The sequence below is a fragment of the Ostrinia furnacalis genome, unplaced genomic scaffold (genome assembly GCF_004193835.3).
Source record: "Ostrinia furnacalis isolate ACB-3 unplaced genomic scaffold, ASM419383v2 OfSCF4792, whole genome shotgun sequence".
NCBI lineage: Eukaryota > Metazoa > Arthropoda > Insecta > Lepidoptera > Crambidae > Ostrinia > Ostrinia furnacalis.
In genome coordinates this window covers 159,298-180,069 of record NW_021135031.1, presented here as the reverse complement: position 1 = coordinate 180,069, position 20,772 = coordinate 159,298, and the positions used below count along the sequence as shown (strand labels likewise).

Sequence of the window (20,772 nt, the reverse complement as noted above, 5' to 3'; positions counted from 1 at the left end):
GCCCCTGGACTATAATCGACTTCCCCTATATTCTTATTGCGGTTATGCATAAGTGTGCTTAATACTAACTCTACCTTTGCTTACCTATATTAATATTTTCTTTCTCCGGACTTGCGGAGTTGGCGACTTAACAAAATAAAAGTTTCATTAAAGTTATTTGGCTTTCTGAAAGAGTGATTCGATTTTATTTATGACTATGCCATTATTCTAATACAAATATAATTACCTAACAAATAAGTTTATTAACAAATAGTGGATTAGCTAAGGCTTATCCAACCAAATGAGCAAGTCTTTAATTGAATGGCAGAAAGTAGTTCACAATTTGCCTGTAACTGTAACATGTTGCGTCGAGGTCGACTTACATTAGACCACGTTCATGACGACATGGAAATAAAGTATCAGTAAACTTGTGAATTCAATTCAAATAATTTTTAGAAAGAAATACTTGAATGAAATCGTCGTATTATGACAGAAAACTTATCTTTTCGCAGTCTCTCTTCATACTTTAGAAGGAAACGGATTACTGATTGATTGTGAAAATCTGTTACAATTTTGTTCTTTTAAAAAATAAGGTCAAATCACTCTATAAAACAAACAAAATTTGAGATCTCAAAAGATCAAAATCTGCTAACTCCCTAGTCCACCCTAATCCCGCTTGTGCCCTTACTAGAGTAAGCCCCACGGTCGAAGTGGTTCACAGTACTGCCACGTTGCCTGGCAGGCCTGACGGCGTGGGAAGCATCACGGTCCAAGAGAAAGAGAAGTTCGCGGAGATCAAGGAACGTTTGAAGGCATTGCTGCAGCATCAGATCACGAACTTTAGATATGCTTTCCCATTCGGGAGGCCGGAAGGCGCTTTGAAGGTACAGAACTTGAAATACTTAACATTATAGCAAGACTTTTCGAGAAAGACCTGCCAAGTAATATAAACAATTGCTCAAGAATTAGAAAAGATAATTCAAACCAAGATTCTGTTTGTAAAAACGATGTTTCGTTTCAGTCAACACTTTCGCTCCTTGAGCGTGTTCTGATGAAAGATGTGGTTACTCCAGTAGCTCCTGAAGAAGTGAGAGCGATGATACAGACCAGTCTCGAAAATGCAGCCTTGTTAAATTACTCACAGCTTAGTCAGAAAGCTAATATTGAAGGTAACTGATCAGTCAATTGAAGTTGAAATTCATATCTTGATCCTATTGCAAGAATTTTAAATTTCGATGTATCAAATTTGCAGAGGATTTGAGAGGAGAAACAATGGTAACACCAGCGAAAAAGCTAGAGGATCTAATACATTTGGCTGAACTTTGCGTAGATCTTTTGCAACAGAATGAAGAGCATTACGCAGAGGTAAATTAGATAAAACTATACAATCTACATCAAAGGAAAAAATGTTGGAGCAAAGCTTTGGTCGATTTTCACTTTGGATTTGGCGATGAATAAAACCCAAAGATTCTTGCTCCAAAATTTTGATTTACCTAATTATCGTTTGTCGATCTTAAATGTCGTGGTTTTTGTTTTATCAGAACTTTTTTAAACTTTCTCGATAATAAAAAAATAGCTTTTCCTGCATAGTAATGAAAATAATATTCAAAATTATTAGATTGTCCTGAAAAGTTCTGGTAATTATGATCAATGTTCACTGGAATAGCACCCTACTCTTCTTTCGCTATTTTGATGAGGCCTTTAAATATATATTATAATAAACTGACATCGATACCAGCTTGAGAAGACTCAGTCTTCTCAGCATCTAAAAATGTTACTTTTGATGTCAATTTATTATATTCAAGTAAGTACACAGCGGAAAAGAGTAATTTGTCTTAAATACTTATTAATATAATTTGTGTATTCGTTGCGTGCTCTTCCAATTATTATAGAATCCAACCAAAACATTTTATTTTCCTGAACTATACATTTTATTGCTTAGTCGTTAAGCGAATATGCAGTTTAATTTTGGAATATTCACTTTACGACGTTTGTTATACGCAGGATAACTCTGTAACATTTGGTTCTCTTCTATTGTATTTTTATTTCTCCGCAGGTGTATAACACAAAAACGGAACCAAGACCGGAAGGTCAAGAAAATGTAAATACTTAAATCTGTTGATTGCTCGGCTGATCAAATCACTTGTTATTTGTCACACTCGATCTTGATCATACTTCACCTGATTGGTTTGATCACAAGTTTTGTGCGGAGTAGACTCGAATCAAAGTCCCTATAGTTCAACACGCGCTTGAGCAAAATGCTTAGTTGTTAGAATTCTGGGACTAAGCTGCATGGATTCCAATTGAGAATAGTCAATTTTGGTGTGATGATCCATGTTACGACCCAAACTTTTCATTATAGGCTAAATTTTTCCAAATTTTTCTTAAAAACGTTTTTCGATTATCTCATAACAACAATTGGCAGAGCATTAAAATTATTGCATAATGAAAAGTGTTAAATTCTCAATCAGTCTACTCCATAATTTTTGTAAGCCCACTACAACATTATTTACATTTTACAATCGAATAAACACTACATTGTAGGATTGACACATACATCGAGCACATTACAAAGAGTTTTGCTTTAGTAGAAGCTCATTTATTACTTTAGTATCAATTCTATGCTTGCACTCGCTGGACATAATTGTAAAGTAGTCAATTGTAGGTGTTTTATTAAAACACACACCTGTAACATCAAAATAATGTGACATAACTCACATACTGAACAACATAAAAATCAGACAAACACAATTTTTCAAGTATTTACAGCTTCTCAAATTTCAATCACCAAATCAAACATAATAAGTAGATAGTGCTTTTGTACTTTATTTGATTGTGAGTTTGTTGCATGAACCCTTTACGAGTTTACATTATGTTGATCTAGAATTTTTGTATTGAAACAAAGTAGTTGCGAATACAACATAGCTGTACTTGCAACTATTTTTGTAAAAATTGTATAAGGTAAGTTGACCATGAATTCTTAATTTAATGAATGATTTTATTTCCCAATCAATACAATAAAGTACTAAATAAATTACCTAAAGTTTTCTCATTGCAACATTCCAAGTCATCTTATGTCATTTTGAATATTTTTGTCTTTTTAATGAATGTCCTCCTGTGTCTCGTGCATTATGAAGATATCGTCAATATAAACCTTGATTTACATAATCACTTTTTCCAAATTCAAAAACCTAACTTAAGCATTTGCTTTGCCAGTCACCTTAGTGATGCCAATCGGCATTTTTTTGCCACGCATCTTCATAGCCCAATCACGTTGCAACTTTTCTGTGCAGGCGTTCGCGTGGTTCTCAGAGCTGTTGGTAGAGCATGCCGAGATCTTCTGGGCGCTGTTCGGAGTAGATATGGACCGGGTGCTAGCAGAACAGCCGCCTGACACCTGGGACTCTTTCCCGCTGTTCCAGATCTTGAACGACTATCTCAGGACTGATGGTTAGTATTTAAATAATATTCAGTTACAAAATTCTGCCATAAATAGAAAGAAAGAAAGAAATAGACTTTATTGAACACAGTAAGTACAAATTAAAAACAATAACAACACAAAACGCTCAGCATTTATCCTGACATGCTCGTAAGGGCATGTCAAGAAATTGGTCTTCCGCGAGAGCCCTTGTTGTGGCTTAGCACATAAATTGTGATTATGTACAAAAATTTTTGAAACTGTTTTGAATGAGTCTTTTCTAGTCTAAGGAACTGTCGGTATAATATGCAAACATTGTTTACAGAAAACTTGAAAGGTGGTCGGTTCCATGAGCACTTGCGAGACACTTTCGCTCCCTTGGTTGTCCGATATGTGGACCTCATGGAGTCATCCATAGCTCAGTCACTTCACAAAGGCTTCGAGAAAGAACGATGGGAGATCAAAGGGTATTTTTTTTTTTCACTCATATAATTAAAAAGACCAAACAATAATTCTTTTGATTATCTACAGAGCTAGAATCTTGAAATAAACAATAGCAAACTAATATGAATCTAATTCCTTTTCTTCAGAAATGGGTGTGCAACCAGTGAAGAGTTGTTCTGGAAGTTAGATGCATTGCAGTGCTTCATCCGAGACCTGCACTGGCCAGAACCAGAGTTTAGGTCGCATTTGGAGCAAAGGCTGAAGCTGATGGCCAGTGACATGATGGAGACGTGCATCCAGAGGACAGAAGCATCCTTCCAGGTGATTAGGAGAGTGATAGTAGTAAAAGATAAAAAGAAATATAGGGCAACGCTATTCTAGACGATGCTTAAAATCTCCACAGAATCTAGGTTGTTTATCAAGTTCAACTTAGCATCATTTATGAAATCTTTAGAAAAGCATCGAAAAATCTGTTCCCCATCTAATTTCCAAGTCTTCTTTTGATTCCAGTCCTGGCTAAAGAAGAGCATCACCTTCATGTCAACGGATTACATTCTTCCCGCGGAGACTTGTGCGATGGTCAATGTAGCTCTGGACGCGAAGAACCAAGCCCTCAAGCTGTGCGCCGTTGAAGGGGTGGATATAGTAAGACATTATAGGATAAGGATAGGTAGTTGGGAGGTCGATCAGCCACGTTACTTTCTGTTGAAAACAGCGCCATCATTGCCGAAAAATTACCAATTATGTGAGCAATAATGGCGAATTAGATTTTAACGTTATGCAAAATATTTTTGGGTTTCTATTAGAATTGTTACATCAATTTGGAACTTCCGTGATGGCATGACTCGATCCTCGACAGATGTTTGAACCGTTACGTTACAAAACGTTATCCAGTGGTGAATGTGATTTTACAGATAACATTGATGGCTGGGTAACTTTCTGTATACGTAACTTTTGTTTTTGTATTTAGACTTTCATAAAGCTCGCTAAAGTCTTAAAAACAAACATTTAACCACATTACAGCACAGTTTTATAACTCTATTAAACACTACGCATTTATAAACTTAGCAAACAACAACATATCCCTCGATTTGATTAGAAAATCTGCAGTAGAACGCACTCATATGCAAACATACCATACTCATAAACACATTACATACAATCATTTCTTTGCACGAGTCATGCTATCAACGACGAAGTGTATCCATTCGAAAATGGAGATTGGCATGGCGGCTTTCGTGGTGGGGAGCTCAAGATCGGCATCGCAACTGCGTTAGGTCCCACTCATGACATTCACCACAAGCACTATCTGTAAAGATTGCACCACTATCCTGAGTGTAAGTCTTGAAATTGAACACTTCTTCTCTTGAAAACTAGACACCAACACATTGGCAACACTTTTCTGTGAACTTACAACCAGGTTACAGCTTGTCGTAGTGCTAAAGTCTTCTTGTCCTCTTTCTCAGTAGCTCTTTCTTCATCTCGTACAATGCCATAGATCAGTTTAAATACGTCGGTTGTTTTTTTCCTCAGTATCAGTATCATACCAAAATGGATGCACAGATCGAGTCGTGTCTGCAAGCGATGGCTACAGGCATGACCACCAGGCTCTCTGCAGTGCTTGAGGCTACGTTGGCTAAAATTGCGAGGTTCGATGAGGGAAGGTAAGTGGCAAAAATAATGATTTTAGGTAAACCAATGATTAATGATGATTTTAAATCTACCTTGTGTGTAATACTGTACTCGGTAAGTCTTAAAAATGTTGAGTAGCTAGCTACAGTTACTGTGAGTGAATTTAATGTTACACTTTTTACCACTTTTTCAGCCTTATCGGATCTATTCTCACGATAGCCAACGTATCCGGCTCCGGCAAGGACATCGGCCAGGGTTACGTTAACTTTATGAGGAACTCTATGGACCAAATTAGATCGAAGGTAAGAAACATGAACGATGTTCATCATCATCATCATCATATCAGCCGAAGGACGTCCACTGCTGAACATATAAGCCTCCCCAATGATTTCCATAATGATCGGTTGGTAACGGCCTGCATCCAGCGCCTTCCTGCTATCTTTATGAGGTCGTCGGTCCACCTTGTGAGCGATGTTAACCAAGGCAAATAGGATAATATCATCAAGACACATTCCCTTTTGAGAGGTATCCCTAAATAAATAGGAGGCGACTCATTCAGACAATTATTGACGAGAGAAACACAGGTCTCCCCAACCCTCCTGGCCAGGAGGAACGTGTAAGCCAAATCCCAATTATTTTCCTGATGATGATCCCCCTTCTTCAGGTGACAGACGAGCTTTTGATCCTGGAGCTGTAATCCAAAGCCTCCATTGTTACTAGTAACTTATACAGGGTGTCCCAGAATGGGTGAATCAAACTGCTAGGGGAGGTAGCTCTACTAATGGACTATCCCAAAAAAATATGAAAAAATTTTTGAGTTCGGAATTTTTTTTAAATAAAGTGCTCTAAACTCGAAATGTAGTCATTATTTTCAAAAGTTTGTTTAAGATATACGAAGCGATCATGTACAATTATTATTACTAAGAAAAAAGTACAAATAAACTCCAAACGCAGCAATTATAGCCAGATACTTAGGCAAAGCTGATTTATTTTCACTTTTAAAAAAAAAATTTTTTTGTTTCCTTAAGCGCTTTATTTTCTTTTTTTCATATTTTTCGGGATAGTACAATAGTAGAGCACCCCTATCAGTTTGATTCACCCATTATGGGACACCCTGTAGAGAACGTACATGGAATAGCACTTGTGGTCACGTTGAGGCGTTCACGTCGATTGTAGAGGCGGACGATACGACCATTTATAAATTAAGATAAATTAAATGAAAAAAAAAACAGAACAAAATTAATAATTAAAAGTCTGAACATAATATTAATTACTTCTTGGTGTTGAGCTACACCGCGTTTATAAGGTGTACCTTAATTGTAATTGCCTCGCTCTATATTACATGGTTTCATATATCAATATGTGGATTACGTAGTGGGATGTGTTACCACATATAATACATAAGTCTAGTAGATAAGTTAATTTCTGTAACACATTTGTTTGTAATTCCTAAAATAAATAAATAAATAAATAAATAAAATTTGCTCTTATGCTCCTGCAGTTAGTGACTAGACCTAATGCAGATGATCATCCTCTTTCTTCAGGTGACAGACGAGCTCTGGATCCTGCAGCTGTTCGAGCACTGGTACGGCGTGCAGGTGCAGCTGATCCACAACTGGCTGATAGAGCGACCGGCGCTGCATCCGCAGCAGGTGGCCTGTCTCTCCATCACGTTGAAGGTGAGGGTTTCTTTACCACTTCTATTGAAGAATTCATCATCATCATCATCAACAGCCCTTTATAGTCCACTGCTGGACTATGAGCCTCCTCCACTATAGTGGAGGGTTTTGCCATAATCTCCACGCTTGGCAGGCGGGTTGGAGATCGTAGTTTAAAAGATTGATGTTTTTCAAAGAGCGCTGCTGCCCGTTCTCTGTTTGATGTGTAGTCTCTAAGTCGCCTCTTACGACACCCGTGTGGTGACGGCAGAGTAGAATACATTTGTCACCAACCCCTACCTACTCTTCCCATGGGTGCCGTAAGAGGCGACTTAGGGTAGGGACTACACATTGAAGAATTAGTTACAAGTAAATCATGTGAGATCCGTGATACAGCGTGGTTAAACTATACAACCAAGTTAAATGCGCACCTGGCAGTCGTGACGTCACATCGACGCTCTGAGAGTCGCATTCCAGCAAGGTGCGCAGTTAGCCGACGGGGTGGTATTTGTACTCTCTCACAGAGGAAATGTTGATATTTGCTTCGCAGACACGCTTTTATTTTTGAGTAGGTAAACAATGAGTTTTATTTTTTACTAACTTTCCGCCCGCGGCTTCGCCCGCGTGGATTTTTGTCTGTCACAGAAAAACAATATAGCGCGCGTATTTGCTCACCGTTTAGACCTACCCTGCTGGACTACGACAAACATTTTAAAACCAAAATCAGCTCAATCGGCCCAGCCGTTCTCGAGTTTTAATCTGACTAACGAACATTAATTCATTTTTATTTATATAGATTTTTCTTCTTTGTTTAGTTATGTTTGCGTTTATTGAAAAAATATCGACAATATTTATTTAGTTATACTATAAATTCGTGATTAGGTAGTCGTTTCGTCGGCAACACGTCAGACTAAACACCTATACCACCCTATACCTTCAAATGCCGCAGTACTTAGGTACCTTCTCCACAATACTGATCTCCCTTGCTTTCCACCCACAGAAAATGTACAGCGACTTCGAGCTGCAAGGCGTGATCGATGACAAGCTGAACTCGAAGGTCTACCAGGGTGTGGCTGCGCGCATGCATACGGAAGAGGCCACGTGCAGCTTGCTGCTGGCTCAACAGGACGCTGGGTATGGAATATTCGAGATAATCCGCATATTGTTTTAAAAATTACAAGCAGAAGTTTTGTTTCAACAAAAACATGTTCACAAAGACTTCCCCAAGGATCACAGCGACCAGTCCTGCGTTGCTTGCATTCAGGTGTTCACCCTACACTAGATCGGGGTTGTTTACCTTGTGGGATGTTGGCTGTTTTCACCAACCAACTCTGTAAGACAAATCTCTGGGCGGCTGCCAACAGATTATGCTTTGTAATTTAACCTCTTACCTACGGGAGGCACCTATAGTTGCCAAGTCAAAAGTCACTTCTCAATACGGGTGGCAACTATTGTTATTTTGGCAAAGCCAATACTAAATCACGGTTTACGACAAAAAGACAATAAAATTGCAAATTAAGTGTAAACTGCGCTTGTTATGAAACTAATTATGAAACTACATTAGGTGCAGAATATAATACTTATTCCAAATTTCAATACCGTAAGACTTTAAATACTTTTTAAAAATATCTTGATGTAAATTGGAGCAAACAATTTTATAGGTTAAAATACCCCGTATTGAGAGGCGACTTTGGTTTCCAAGGGCCCGTAGGTAAAGGGTTAATAAATTTTTGAGCCTACCAACCAGCTCCAAAAGTTATCATCACTCTAGCGACTTAGATTTAACTTCCCTCGAATTGGCCAGTTCGTTGCCGAACTGCGGGTCTAGTCAAAACGCACTTTAAAATCGCAAACCCATCGCAAACCAGTCGCAAACAAATAAACAAATCGCAAAAGAGGTCGATAACAAAAAAGGCTTAGTCAAACGGCAAAAAATCGAATCGCNAGGCCTAAGTATCTAATCCCTCGAGACTAGTTATTGGTAAACCCCATAGCTAACTACGGTCATCTCGCATAAAACTAGATATACCATTTAAAAATGCTTAACATTACTTTCGGTAAAACGTAATAATCGCCTACACGCTACGATTTCGAATCCGATTCTCGTCCAGCACAGATGCTGAACTGACCGAATTTAAAAATGGCGTCGCAGACCATAAATATTATTTTTTAAATGGTGTTTTTGAGCTTACGCTCTAAGCCAGCTGATCACAGACCACAGATGAAAAATCCAAAAATAACGCGACTCGAACATTCAAAATAACGGTAGCGTTACCGCGTCAGTGGCGCCACCTAGAGCGCGTCGAGCGCCGCGAACAGCGGGTAGGCGGCGTCGAGGTGTTCTCAGAGGCTGACCAGGCTGGCGTGGTCGGGCGCGAGAGCGGCGCGCGGCGCGGGGTGCGGGTGGACGGGCGTGAGGCCGGTGCCGCCTTCCATCAGGCTGTCGAAGTTGAACGGGATCCCGTTGCTTGGTGTGCTGATCTCTACGCCGGGCGCGTCCGTGTTGGCGAGCGCTTTGATTTTGTGGTTCTGCAACAATAGATTCATTTTGTAAGTAAACGATAAATAGATTGCTATTACGTAATCAAAGTGAAAATCTCGCTTACAGGGTTCCATAAAATACACACGGCCACACTGTTAACTATCCATTTCCGTTTTTGCTCTCGCTCTAATCAAATGGCGATTCTTTGCGATAGAACGAGACGACATGACAGGCAATGGATAGTTAACACTGTTGCCGATGGTACATGAAGGAAAGCGACTCAACAATTTGCTATATCATAATCGGAGTAAAAATCTCGCTTAGAGGGTTCCATGAAATAAAAGGACCACCCGCTTTTTCTGCTGATGGTATGAAGTTCTTATTATAAAGAATGGCTATATGAAAGATAGCTTTCCGCCCGCGGCTTCGCGCGCGTGGACTACATTATCTACATATTTTACGGAACCCTATTTTTTTCCAAAATAAAATTTAGCCTATGTTACTCGTGGATAATGTAGCTTTCGAATGGTGAAAGAATTTTTAAAAATGGTCCAGTAGTTTTTGAGCCTATTCATTACAACCAAACAAACAAACAAAGTTTTCCTCTTTATAATATTAGTGTAGATAAAACGTCTAGTGGCAAATATCAGAACTTATAACGCAGTATTGATAGTAGCGCCCTCCTGTAAATGTCAAATTTTAAGAATGTCTAACGTGGCAAAAAACGGAGCTAATAATTAGTTAATAGTAACACACTCCTGACAATGTCATAGGTGGAAGGGTTCAGTATTAGACAACTATATTTGAAGTTGCATCATTGACAAATAAAATAATCGATGCTATAAAGTAAAGACCCCTCTTTATTATAATCATACTTGAAACACAAATCAAACAATAAATAGCAAATAGCAAAAAATCTGCTGTTATTTGTAAACAATCACAACTCTTTTTTAGTAGTAGTGTGTTGAAACATCTTTCTTATGCAAACAGAAATTCAATCTTTGACCATCTATTGGACTTCGGTCAAGGTTGGTGTCATAAGTAAGGTACGAGTGTGTATGCATGAGTCACAATTTTTCAACACTGAGTCATTAACTATTATAAAACAATAACTAGCTTTGTAACGATGATGCATTAAAATAAATAGGTAAACTCATTATTATATTTATTTTTGTAAATGATAAGGCATATAGAAAAGTTAAGTTTTTGCGAATGTCAATGACCGAGTTAAGTATGTATTGTTGAAAATCTTTAAAAATAAAACCATTTGAGTGTTATCTTTTAGGACAGGGTTTCCCAAACTATGGCATTTATGACATTTTAACAGTTATAGATGACCCACGCTGAACTGTCCCACCAAACTCAATGTCAGGGGGGCGCTATCATCGTTGAACTATATGGTTTCCAACATGGCAAAAATCGGAACCAGCGATCCGGTATTGACGGTGGCGCCCCACTGTCAATGTCATGGATAGGACAGTTCAGTATTTTGGAACTATATGACATTTTCAGGAAGGCGCTACTATCAATACTGGATTATTAGCTGATTTTTGCCACGTTGGAGCACCGTATTAATTAAGACATTTACAGGAGGGCGCTACTATTAGTTTAGGTTTTTTGCCACTTGAAGTTTTAGAATCGTTTGACTAGTCATTAAGGACGAATAAAAGGTGTAAGAGGGTTTTGTAACAGCTTATTTGTAGAAAATAAATGAATGCTGTTGCCAACGCCACTCTTGCATAGACCCAATATATTGAACTGTCCTATCCGTGACATTGACAGCGGGGCGCCACCGTCAATACCGGATCGCTGGTTCAAATTTTTGCCGTGTTGGAAACTTTAAAGTTGAACGATGGTGGCGTCCCTCTGTCAATGAGTTTGGTAGGACAGTTCAGTTTAGGTCATGTAACAGCCTATTTGCATAAAATAAATGAATGCTGCAGACAACGCCACTCTTGTAGCGGAGTTTTGGGCTGACACTAGGGTTGCCAACTTTTCTTTCAAAATATAAAGTATATCAGAGGTCGGAGAAGAAAAACAGACAGTATTAAAAAAAAACAAACAGTATAGCTCTACAACGCGTACTTAAATGTGGTGTTGGGCATTTACTTTTAAAAATATCTATGGATACTAGTGATGCTAGCTGAAAACAGTATTTTGTATACTTTATTTTTGTTCAACAGTAAAAAGTATAATTTAGTGAAAAACAGTATAATACTGTTCAAAACAGTATAGTTGGCAACCCTAGCTGACACTGTGTAGGCTTTTTGTCGACACTATAAGAAGAAGAAGAATTACTTGAATTTTAATTTACCTGTGCAGGGTTGGCTTGTAGCGGCACGTGGAGGAAGGTGGGCCGCGAGGGCCGCGCGGCGGGCGGCGTGTCCAGCGTCACCACAGATGCTGACGTCACCACCGCCGGGTTCGCCGCCGATAACATTATCCTGGGGGAAGGAACGGTAAAGTTAGGATTATGCTGCGTGGAGACATAAGGCCCAGTTTTTTATTCTTAGTTAAAATAACTAATCGTTAAATTTTGCTACTAATGGTTAAATATTTCCATTTACATTGTTCGAAAAACATTTTTTTCTGATATTTAATCACTTGTCATTTGACGTCTGTCAAATTTGACCATTGGTTATTTTAACTACGAATCAAAAAACCGGGCCTTAGCCTGACTTTGACTTTTTAGACCTTTTATTAGGGTCGGTTTTCACCAGTGCGAAGCGGAGCGGAGAAGTGTTTTGACCAATCATAGGTGGAATTGTGTAAATCAATCGTAATCATTTGACAGTTCATAATGTACGATAAGCGTTTGTCAGAATAATCGTACGTTATGAACTGTCAAATGATTACGATTGCTTTACACAATTCCACCTCAGATTTCATTATTTCCACTTCCCATCTCCGCTCCGCACCGCTCCGGCTTAGTGGAAACCTTAGTGAAAATTTTGGGGCAAACCGGGGCGTTTGGCCCGACCCCAAGGGGGACGACAAAATAGCAAGGGGGCAGTCGAAACTAGACTCGGTCATCAAACTTATGAGCGTGTGGGTTGACCACGACACAATAAACTTTAAGCTGTAGTGACTAGCCTTTTATACGGCAGGTCCAAAGCTTTATAACTGCGCCTCCGAAAAAAATATTTACATCTTCAGTCAGTCAGGTCTTTGGCAGCATAGAGCTGCTCTAGTTACAGCACTGCTGCTGCGTGGAACGGTAACAAACATTTAACATACACTATGTAACAAATCTGTCTTTTTTAAGACTAGGGCGGTGCCCAAGCACAGGGCTTAGAAAAGACCTGACTGACTGACAAAGTTATACTTATAGAAGCTTGCACCAGGCGTATAATAGGCAAGTTACGTCACTCGGCAGTGGATGTAGTGCTACCATATTTTGAATCATGCTTAATTAATTTAACGACGAAAAAACACCTGCCATGCCTTAAATGGTACGACTACTCTACTCGATATCACAGATCAGTTTTATGGTTTAAAATAATAATTTGCAATTCTAACATGGTATTTCATTGTTCAGGAAATTAACAAATTACGTCCGTAGTAACACTTCTGTAATTTTTCCTCATGAAAATAGAACGGTAACTACATGTAATCTATAAATAATTATAATAATGTGATAAATACGCGTCAATACAAAATAGAATTTAGATAAAAAATTGTGTCTAATACCAGAGTAAATACAAATGAGTAGGTCACATACAATACGTATGCGGCGCGCACGCACACACTGACAAAATTTAGCGTGGATTAGCGCATACGTATTGGCGCGCGCTCACATACAAACCGCGCTCAGTGCGTTTCTACGAAGATGATCTACTCATTTGTATTTACTGTGCTAATACCAATGGTCTATAATCAAGAATCGTCAAAGATTAAAAAAACGATTAATTGTAAAATCTTACCTTTTGTCTGGCATCGGCGAAGTGAAGATATCGCTATCCAACGCTATGACGGGATCCATGGCGGGTTCCACCGCCTCCACTTTGACTCGCACGCCGTCGTCAGCTATCGCGGGGTACTCGTACGGGTCGTTGAAAGGCTTCACGTCGGGCGGGCTCGAGGACCGCTTGCTCAGCCGACACGACAACAGATGGCGCTGAAGAACCGACTGCAACTGCTCTCTTTCTGCGCCCAACCTCCTCAATTCATCTTCGAGCGAGCGTTTCTTCTCCTCCAACTTGTCAGTCTCATCTTGCAATTCGTTGGTGTGATCCAGTCTGCGCTTGCGGCACCTCGCGGCGGCCATCTTGTTGCGTTCGCGCCGGATCTTCCTTCTCTCTTCCTCTTCGGGGGAGATGTCTTGCGGCGCCTTGGTAGGGCGCCGGCCGCCCATGTTGCGGCGCTTAGGCGCGGGCAGCCCAGGGCTGCTGCTGCTGTCTCCGCTGGCGGAGAGCGGGCCCGGCGACACGTGCAGCGCCGTCGTCGGGCCCGACTCGCAGTACCCCACTTGATTCAGGATGCCTGGAAATTGGCAATTCAGCGATAAGTTATACGGAAGATACATAAACGTGGCTACAATAGCCTATGGCCCGTTTTCACAAAGCGGAGAGGTATGGAAATAACGAAATCTGATTGGGTATTCATACACATATTCCCCACTTTGGTGCAATTCGGATCTAATGGAGTCAATGTCGATTCGAGATTAGAGGTACGCTAGTTCGATCTCCGTCGACCGCTTGGACTATTATCTGTGCTATTATGGTGAACCTACTCCTAACAAGCATTTATTTAGCTGAGCTGGAGGGGTTAGGGGGACTATTAGTATTAGAGCAATAGACATTTTCTTTTCTAAAAAAAAAATACCCGGAACTTTCGGGTCCGTATTCGTACCCAAATTGATTCAGGCAGGATGCTTGAAACTCAAAATTCAACGTTCGAATTACAAGATGCAAGTACGTAGGGCACACCCGTTCGAAAAGGGCCGGCCCACGCGAAACAACGCAACATTGTTAGAAGTGGTTAGCACGAGCCATTGAATATTCATAGCCCTATGGTAACGAGGAAGGTGCAAGCTTGCACGGATTAATGCAACTTAATTTGTGCATGGTGATTGCTCTGCTATTAAATCTTAATTTATTAACGTTATAAACGCATCTGTGCAGAGGTTCATTTGAATTTAATATGTACAAAAAATGCCATACGTTAAAGTAATGTTGAGTACCTACCTAGTTGATATAAATGTAAAGGCAAATTGTTTTGTACTTGATGTTATATCGTTCCACGTGCACATAATAATATTATCGAAGCTTCAAAGATACTAAAATCAAGGTTTGTTTCAGGATTAAAGAAACAAGTGAAAGCATCAGTGCCTTGCTGTCGATGTGATAATCGGTAGTTCTAACGCTTTCCAATCCTGGAACAATCAAAATCAGGACATGATGCATAGTTAAAGAGCCTTTCATTGGGGGTCATATGTTCAGCAGTAAATGGCAATGCCAGATTTTGTATGGAAGGTGGCGTCTTTTTTTTTTTCGCGCGGCCATCGACCAAACTTTGTTTTTTGATTACAAAATAGTGTAATAAACCAAACTTACTATGGCATGTATACCTCTAAACTCAGTCTGAACTGAGTTACGAGCATTAGAAGTTTGATGATTTTCATACTAGATTTGCTTTTTGCGCGCAAGTTTTGTAAGAAATTGCAACAAAATATTGCGCTATTTTTTTATTGCGCTGATTCTGCTTCATACTGATGTCTGGAGCCTATAATGGATGGTATTGTTTGTTTACACATACAATGCCACTATTTTGTTGCAATTTCTTACAAAACTTGCGCGCAAAAAGCAAATCTAGTATGAAAATCATCAAACTTCTAATGTTCGTAACTCAGTTCAGACTGAGTTTAGAGGTATACATGTCATAGTAAGTTTGGTTTATTACACTATTTTGTAATCAAAAAACAAGGTCTGGTCGATGGCCGCGCGAAAAAAAAAAGACGCCAATTTCCGGCATTGTCTTTTAGCTGCGAACTGTAGCAGACGAGGCGAACAAAATCGGCAAGACTCGGAGCGTGATCAAACGCGAAGCTCAAGACCGTACGCGATGGAGGACTGTTGTGGACGCCCTCTGTCCCATCTTGGTGCCCCTAGACCTTAAGTCAAGTAATGTGTTCAGCAGTGGACGTCCTGTGCCTGAAATGATGATGATGACCGCCTCTGTGGTCTAGTGGTCCCGGGTTCGATTCCAAGTGGGGGTAGATTTTTCTGTTCGGTTTGGTTGGTGGTAGGGTTTGTTCTAAGTCCGCCTGGCTAGCTACCACCATCTTACCTAAGTCTGTCGCCATAACAACAATGTTAACAGCATTGTTGTGTTCCGGCAGTTAGAGGTAAGATAGCCAGTTCCTCCGTGGTTGAGGATTCCGGGTGAATCCACCTGGTGCTTCCACCTTCGGCCTGATCATCACTGACCATCAGGTGAGATACAGGCCAAGAGCTTCCTGGTTGTGGATAAAAAAAATGATGAATTAAAGAGCCAAGACTCACCGTAATGGTTATTGGCGTGCGTGACCGAAGGGGGCACGAAGCCGGCGTGGCTGGTCTGCTCACTGCGGCAGTTTCCGAGCTCGATGTAGGTCTGCTCGAAGTTGCGTAGCTGGGTGGGCGTGATGGTCGCCGTGGTTCTGGTCGGGACCCCCGACTGGAGGCCCTCAAGGTTTGCCAACTGGAAACAAAAGAAAGATACACGTAAGTCACGATACTTCTGTTTTTGATTTTTTTTTTTGGTTTCGTTCTTTCCTCTTGCAGGAAAAGGCAAAGGCATTCGCCATACAGCCAAACTTCTGTTTTTGAACTGGCTGATTGATTTCTGCTTAGTTTTTCTGATGCATGTTATGAATAATAAGGTTACAAATGATTACAGCTGTACCTATTTGCTTCCATTTATCATCTTGTGTTTTTATTAGTTTATGCTTATTGCGAATTAGCAGCTTTGTGATAATAAACGTTTTGTATTAATGCTATAACAATTAATTATTGCTTGTTTCATAACAATAAACATTCATAAATAAAAATTTCCTATAAATATTATTCCGATAAATTAATAAAGACAGATGCGCTTTAACGTTATTATGAAAACATTATGCAATGTTTATTTATCTTCGGTCGACAGAATTGCTTCCACATGCCAATCAATATTTATCAGCAAAATATTTGCATTGCACAAGTAAAACAATGAAAACACATGGATACTATTACAAATTACTATTAAGTTTGACATACTTAGTTGGCGTAAATAGTGTTAGAAATTGTAACGAGCGCGTAGGCACGTACTCGTAGACATTTTGGCAGTGCTAGGTATTTTTATAGCACCTGCTGTGTACAATAAACACGGTTTAAAATACAATAATGCTACTAAAGTAGTGCATTAGCGTAAGCGAGGCGGTTGAAAGCTAGCTATAAATCAGTCGCACGCATTGATCTCAATAATAAACAAAACAACGCACCCACATTTCGTTACTCACAGAAGTAATTAGTTTGGAAAAGAGTTAAATATAGGCGATTGGTCACTAGGAAAAGGAATCGCACTCATAATATTTTGACTAAGCAGACTGATGAGTGCAAGCGAGTTTTGCGAAAGCCTAAGTCAATTTCAGTGAACTATTTAGAGAGAGATCCTCAATCGCTGATCCAAAACAATTTCATGGGTATTGATAAATAACAAGGACCTTTAACCGAAGAGTTATGGTCACGTTTTACTCATTAAGACAGACGTAAATGAGATGTATTAAGATTTAAGAATTATGTTCGCAGGAATAGTGAGAGGCCTAGCACGGAACCTTGTAGAAGTCGATTGAACGCTAGAGATAAGAACTAATCCTAGGCATTTTAAGCGGTACGCGGCACTGTATGTTCCACAGGCACTGATATGACAGGCACTTTACTTTTCCCGGTATCGTTGGCAACATCTTAATACCTGGTGGCACCATAGCTCCGTGGCCAGGATGTTGGCTATCTCCAGCGGATCGATGTTCTGCATCTTGCGGTGTGCTCAAACACGTTTATAATTAGACGCTTACTCTATTGTGTTGCGCTTTTTGCGAGGCGACACCTTCGTACGGTTCGAGTTTGTTAGTCGATTTTCGTTATAATCCGCCCTCGCAAAGTACAGTGTTAACTGGGGTCGATCCGTCGATGCACCGGTGGTGGCGTGCTTTGGTTCGTCGGGTTATAGTAGACGTATCACGTAAGGGGCGGATCGGTGTTCGTTGTTGCGATTTCGCTTGCAGTCGTGTGCGCGGGAGTGCGGGTCGTTCGTTCGTTGCGCGCGCGTACGGCGGCCGGCCGCGGCGGATCGCGCGCTACTGCTGCGCCGCGCCCGCGCTCGTCGCCCGAAATCTTCGCCCACGAGCGACTTCGAATCATTTATTAATAGAATACTCCTCTAACTCCGGAAATATTTCGCGTCATTTCGCATCGCACGCGGCGGCTGCTAGTTATCTGAGGTAATGGGCGACCACAACAGCCTCCGAAGACATTTCACCTCAGTCGCCGGCCGCCCGCCCGACGGAAAATCTAAACCCGAACCTTTTTTTTTTGTTTCCATAACATGTTACCCAACACATACTCAAAAAGATAACGAGAAATTTGTAATGTTACATTGTAGAGCCCGCTCCATTTAAATTTAAATTTCACTCCGCTACTCTCTCTTGAACACAAATCAAAAAGTTGACCGCCCCCATTCCTCGAGTCTAATCAGCGCAGCTACTTAACGCCGCTGTTCTTTTTGTCTACATTACAGGCACTTAAGTTGTCGTCATTAGCAGCGAGTCGTGGTGCGGCACGACGCGACGCCGCGACACGGTGGGCGGGAGGCTCGGTCGGACCTTGCGGCAAGGTCGCGACTGCCAGCCCGTGGGCGCGATGCCCGTCTGAATACAACCTTATTTGGCATTGTTCAATATCCCATACGAATTAATCATATACATTTACATACCAAACCAAATTACCATCGCACGTGAAAACAACATCAGCTAATTTGAAACTCAGCATTAATACAGCATCAAAGAGAAATCCGAGTGCCGTTATATCCCAAAATCAACACCCAGATGTCTCAAGACAAACAATATTGCATGCAGTATATTCCGAGAACTGTAAAATTACGATGATCCAAACAATTCCTCGGTGAATTACGCGAGCATAAAGGGGACAAAGGCGGCAAGCTGGTCCGGAAGGCGCAGTGGCCGGTCAATTACCACAATTGCTTAAATGAAATTCGTCTCAAATGCGCGCGCGCCGAACGCTGCTGCCCGCTGCTACGGCGCTCGTTAATTGGTCACGGTGCTTACCTAGCAATTAACTGATGCTTTATGTGTTTATCTTGCATTCTTTGATATCGCCAATGAGGAATTTTCGGTTGCACATTGCTATACTTTATATTTAGGTTAGTTAAACGCAATTCGAACTCATTTCTTCATTGTAATCTGCAAATCTAGTGTAGCAAATGCCCTATTTGCCCAGATATTGCACCGATTACGAACGCAGCTGCGTCTTTGCGTTTGTGCAACGTTATTATGGACTAGTAATTAGCGGCAAAGCACCTCAGATTAGGGTATAACAGCGGTGTTGTGGCCACGATAGCGCCCGCGTGCTGAGACGCCCATGAGATCACCACTATATCTAGTTGTGACGTAAATAATAATGTACTTACAACACTCGATCTCTGGTAATGGTTATGCTTTTTGTTGGCATTATAGAATTTTTATTGTTGTTTTTATCGCAAGCCATTGGCTAGACAGACCGTTACTGTGAGATCAATACCGTTGAGGTATTATGTTCTATGTTTGTTTTAAAAATCTAGTGAATAGAGATTTTGGTATAATTTTAAGGATTTGTGTATTTAACAGAATTTATGTTGTGTTGGTCCAACATTTATTTGGGATTTTATCTTAACTGATAATGGCCGAGATATCGCCACACCACATGGTTCCTCATTCTTTCCTGTCAACATCAGCTTATCTATCGTATTTGCGCTGTTCATCACTTAATGAGCGCTACGATTGCACGTATCGCGATTCACGTCTTGTCCATCCATTAGCTTCAGGAAACGAAACACACCTAGTTTCAATAATATTCTGCTGTAATTAAATATAGTTTATTTTAACGTGTTGTGCAAGCTGTGCGAAACAGCGGACGAAGATTTTATTTTCTCTTCGGAAAGCTGAAATTCTGGAGATTCATTTGTATTACAGTCAGGGTCGACGAGATTTTAAGCTTAATGTTTTACTGCAAAATTAACTAGCACTTTTTTTCGGGGAATAAGGGCGATCTCAATGTCAACATGTCACGTCTGATGTTCTGTGTGAGTGCCTTGTCCAATATTGAAGAGAGTGGAACAAACATATATTTCACAGTTTAAAGTTTTGTTGGTGACATCTGTTTGTTTTCCTGAAACGATTGAGGCATTTTCCGAGTCCTCATCACCACTATTTATAACAGTATCAGCGCCCGCTTTCCGGGAACGTTGTCCGATAGCAGCGACGCGGGCGCATCAGCGCTTATAAATTAACAAATAAATTGATTAATTCATAATAACCAGCTATCAACGGCCAATTTCCGACCGAACGCTTAGTGACACGTATTGGTGTTCTGTGTTCGCCATGAGGAAACAAAGCGTAGTTTTGATAATTTCGAAACTATAATATTAATTAACTCTTTATAATGTATGAAACAATATAAGTAGAAAAATATTCATATAAGTCATGCTTAATTGAAATGCAACAAAAGTAGAACAGAAGCAATTAATTAACACTTAATATGTTATATCTTAACAGTAAACGACATCATTTCTTACGTTATCACACAAGAGACTTAATTAAATGTTATAAATAGAAACGAATCGGTTCAAAATAATGGACTGGATAATACGAATGATATTGTCGAAAATTCTAGGATGGTCATGCGGCGTCCGTATCGTAGTTTTAGAGTACATGCGCGGACGCACGTGCGCTCCGCGTGACCGCGACAGGTGAGAAACAACGCGTGCCCCAACTGCTGCAATTCCAAATTGGCCAACGGACAAATTTTTCCAGCCGAAGATTGACACGGAGCTATGTATTCTGATATTTTCAAAACGATGACCTGAATAAACAGGGAAACTTGCGAGAAGACAAAAAAAAGTGCTTGAAATATACGAAACCACCT

The 20,772-nt window shown here is 40.3% G+C and overlaps 2 protein-coding genes across 4 annotated transcripts in view; one reads left to right on the top strand and one right to left on the bottom strand.

The window, feature by feature from the left end:
- The window catches only part of Cadps (calcium-dependent secretion activator 1), a 49,029-nt gene extending 40,727 nt beyond the window's left edge, over nucleotides 1–8,302 (top strand). Inside the window, exons 22-33 of the mRNA XM_028314573.1 lie at nucleotides 671–863; nucleotides 1,001–1,148; nucleotides 1,232–1,344; nucleotides 2,036–2,080; nucleotides 3,273–3,429; nucleotides 3,723–3,864; nucleotides 3,988–4,162; nucleotides 4,352–4,486; nucleotides 5,375–5,505; nucleotides 5,667–5,775; nucleotides 7,018–7,152; nucleotides 8,132–8,302. Coding sequence (XP_028170374.1) covers nucleotides 671–863; nucleotides 1,001–1,148; nucleotides 1,232–1,344; nucleotides 2,036–2,080; nucleotides 3,273–3,429; nucleotides 3,723–3,864; nucleotides 3,988–4,162; nucleotides 4,352–4,486; nucleotides 5,375–5,505; nucleotides 5,667–5,775; nucleotides 7,018–7,152; nucleotides 8,132–8,302 — 1,654 coding nt within the window. The remainder of the gene's footprint in view (nucleotides 1–670; nucleotides 864–1,000; nucleotides 1,149–1,231; nucleotides 1,345–2,035; nucleotides 2,081–3,272; nucleotides 3,430–3,722; nucleotides 3,865–3,987; nucleotides 4,163–4,351; nucleotides 4,487–5,374; nucleotides 5,506–5,666; nucleotides 5,776–7,017; nucleotides 7,153–8,131) is intronic.
- Nucleotides 8,303–9,318: 1,016 nt separating this feature from the next.
- Nucleotides 9,319–20,772, bottom strand: part of kay (transcription factor kayak) — a 35,566-nt gene continuing 24,112 nt past the window's right edge. For 2 of the 3 annotated variants that reach the window (XM_028314568.1, XM_028314570.1), the window contains exons 2-5: nucleotides 16,117–16,294; nucleotides 13,537–14,095; nucleotides 11,928–12,057; nucleotides 9,319–9,660 (exon numbers count right to left, since the gene is read on the bottom strand). In XM_028314568.1, the coding sequence (XP_028170369.1) occupies nucleotides 9,475–9,660; nucleotides 11,928–12,057; nucleotides 13,537–14,095; nucleotides 16,117–16,294 (1,053 nt within the window). In that variant the 3' untranslated portion in view covers nucleotides 9,319–9,474. Of the gene's footprint in view, nucleotides 9,661–11,927; nucleotides 12,058–13,536; nucleotides 14,096–16,116; nucleotides 16,295–17,545; nucleotides 17,946–20,772 lie in introns of those variants that run through there. The other variant, XM_028314571.1, reaches the window with a different exon arrangement.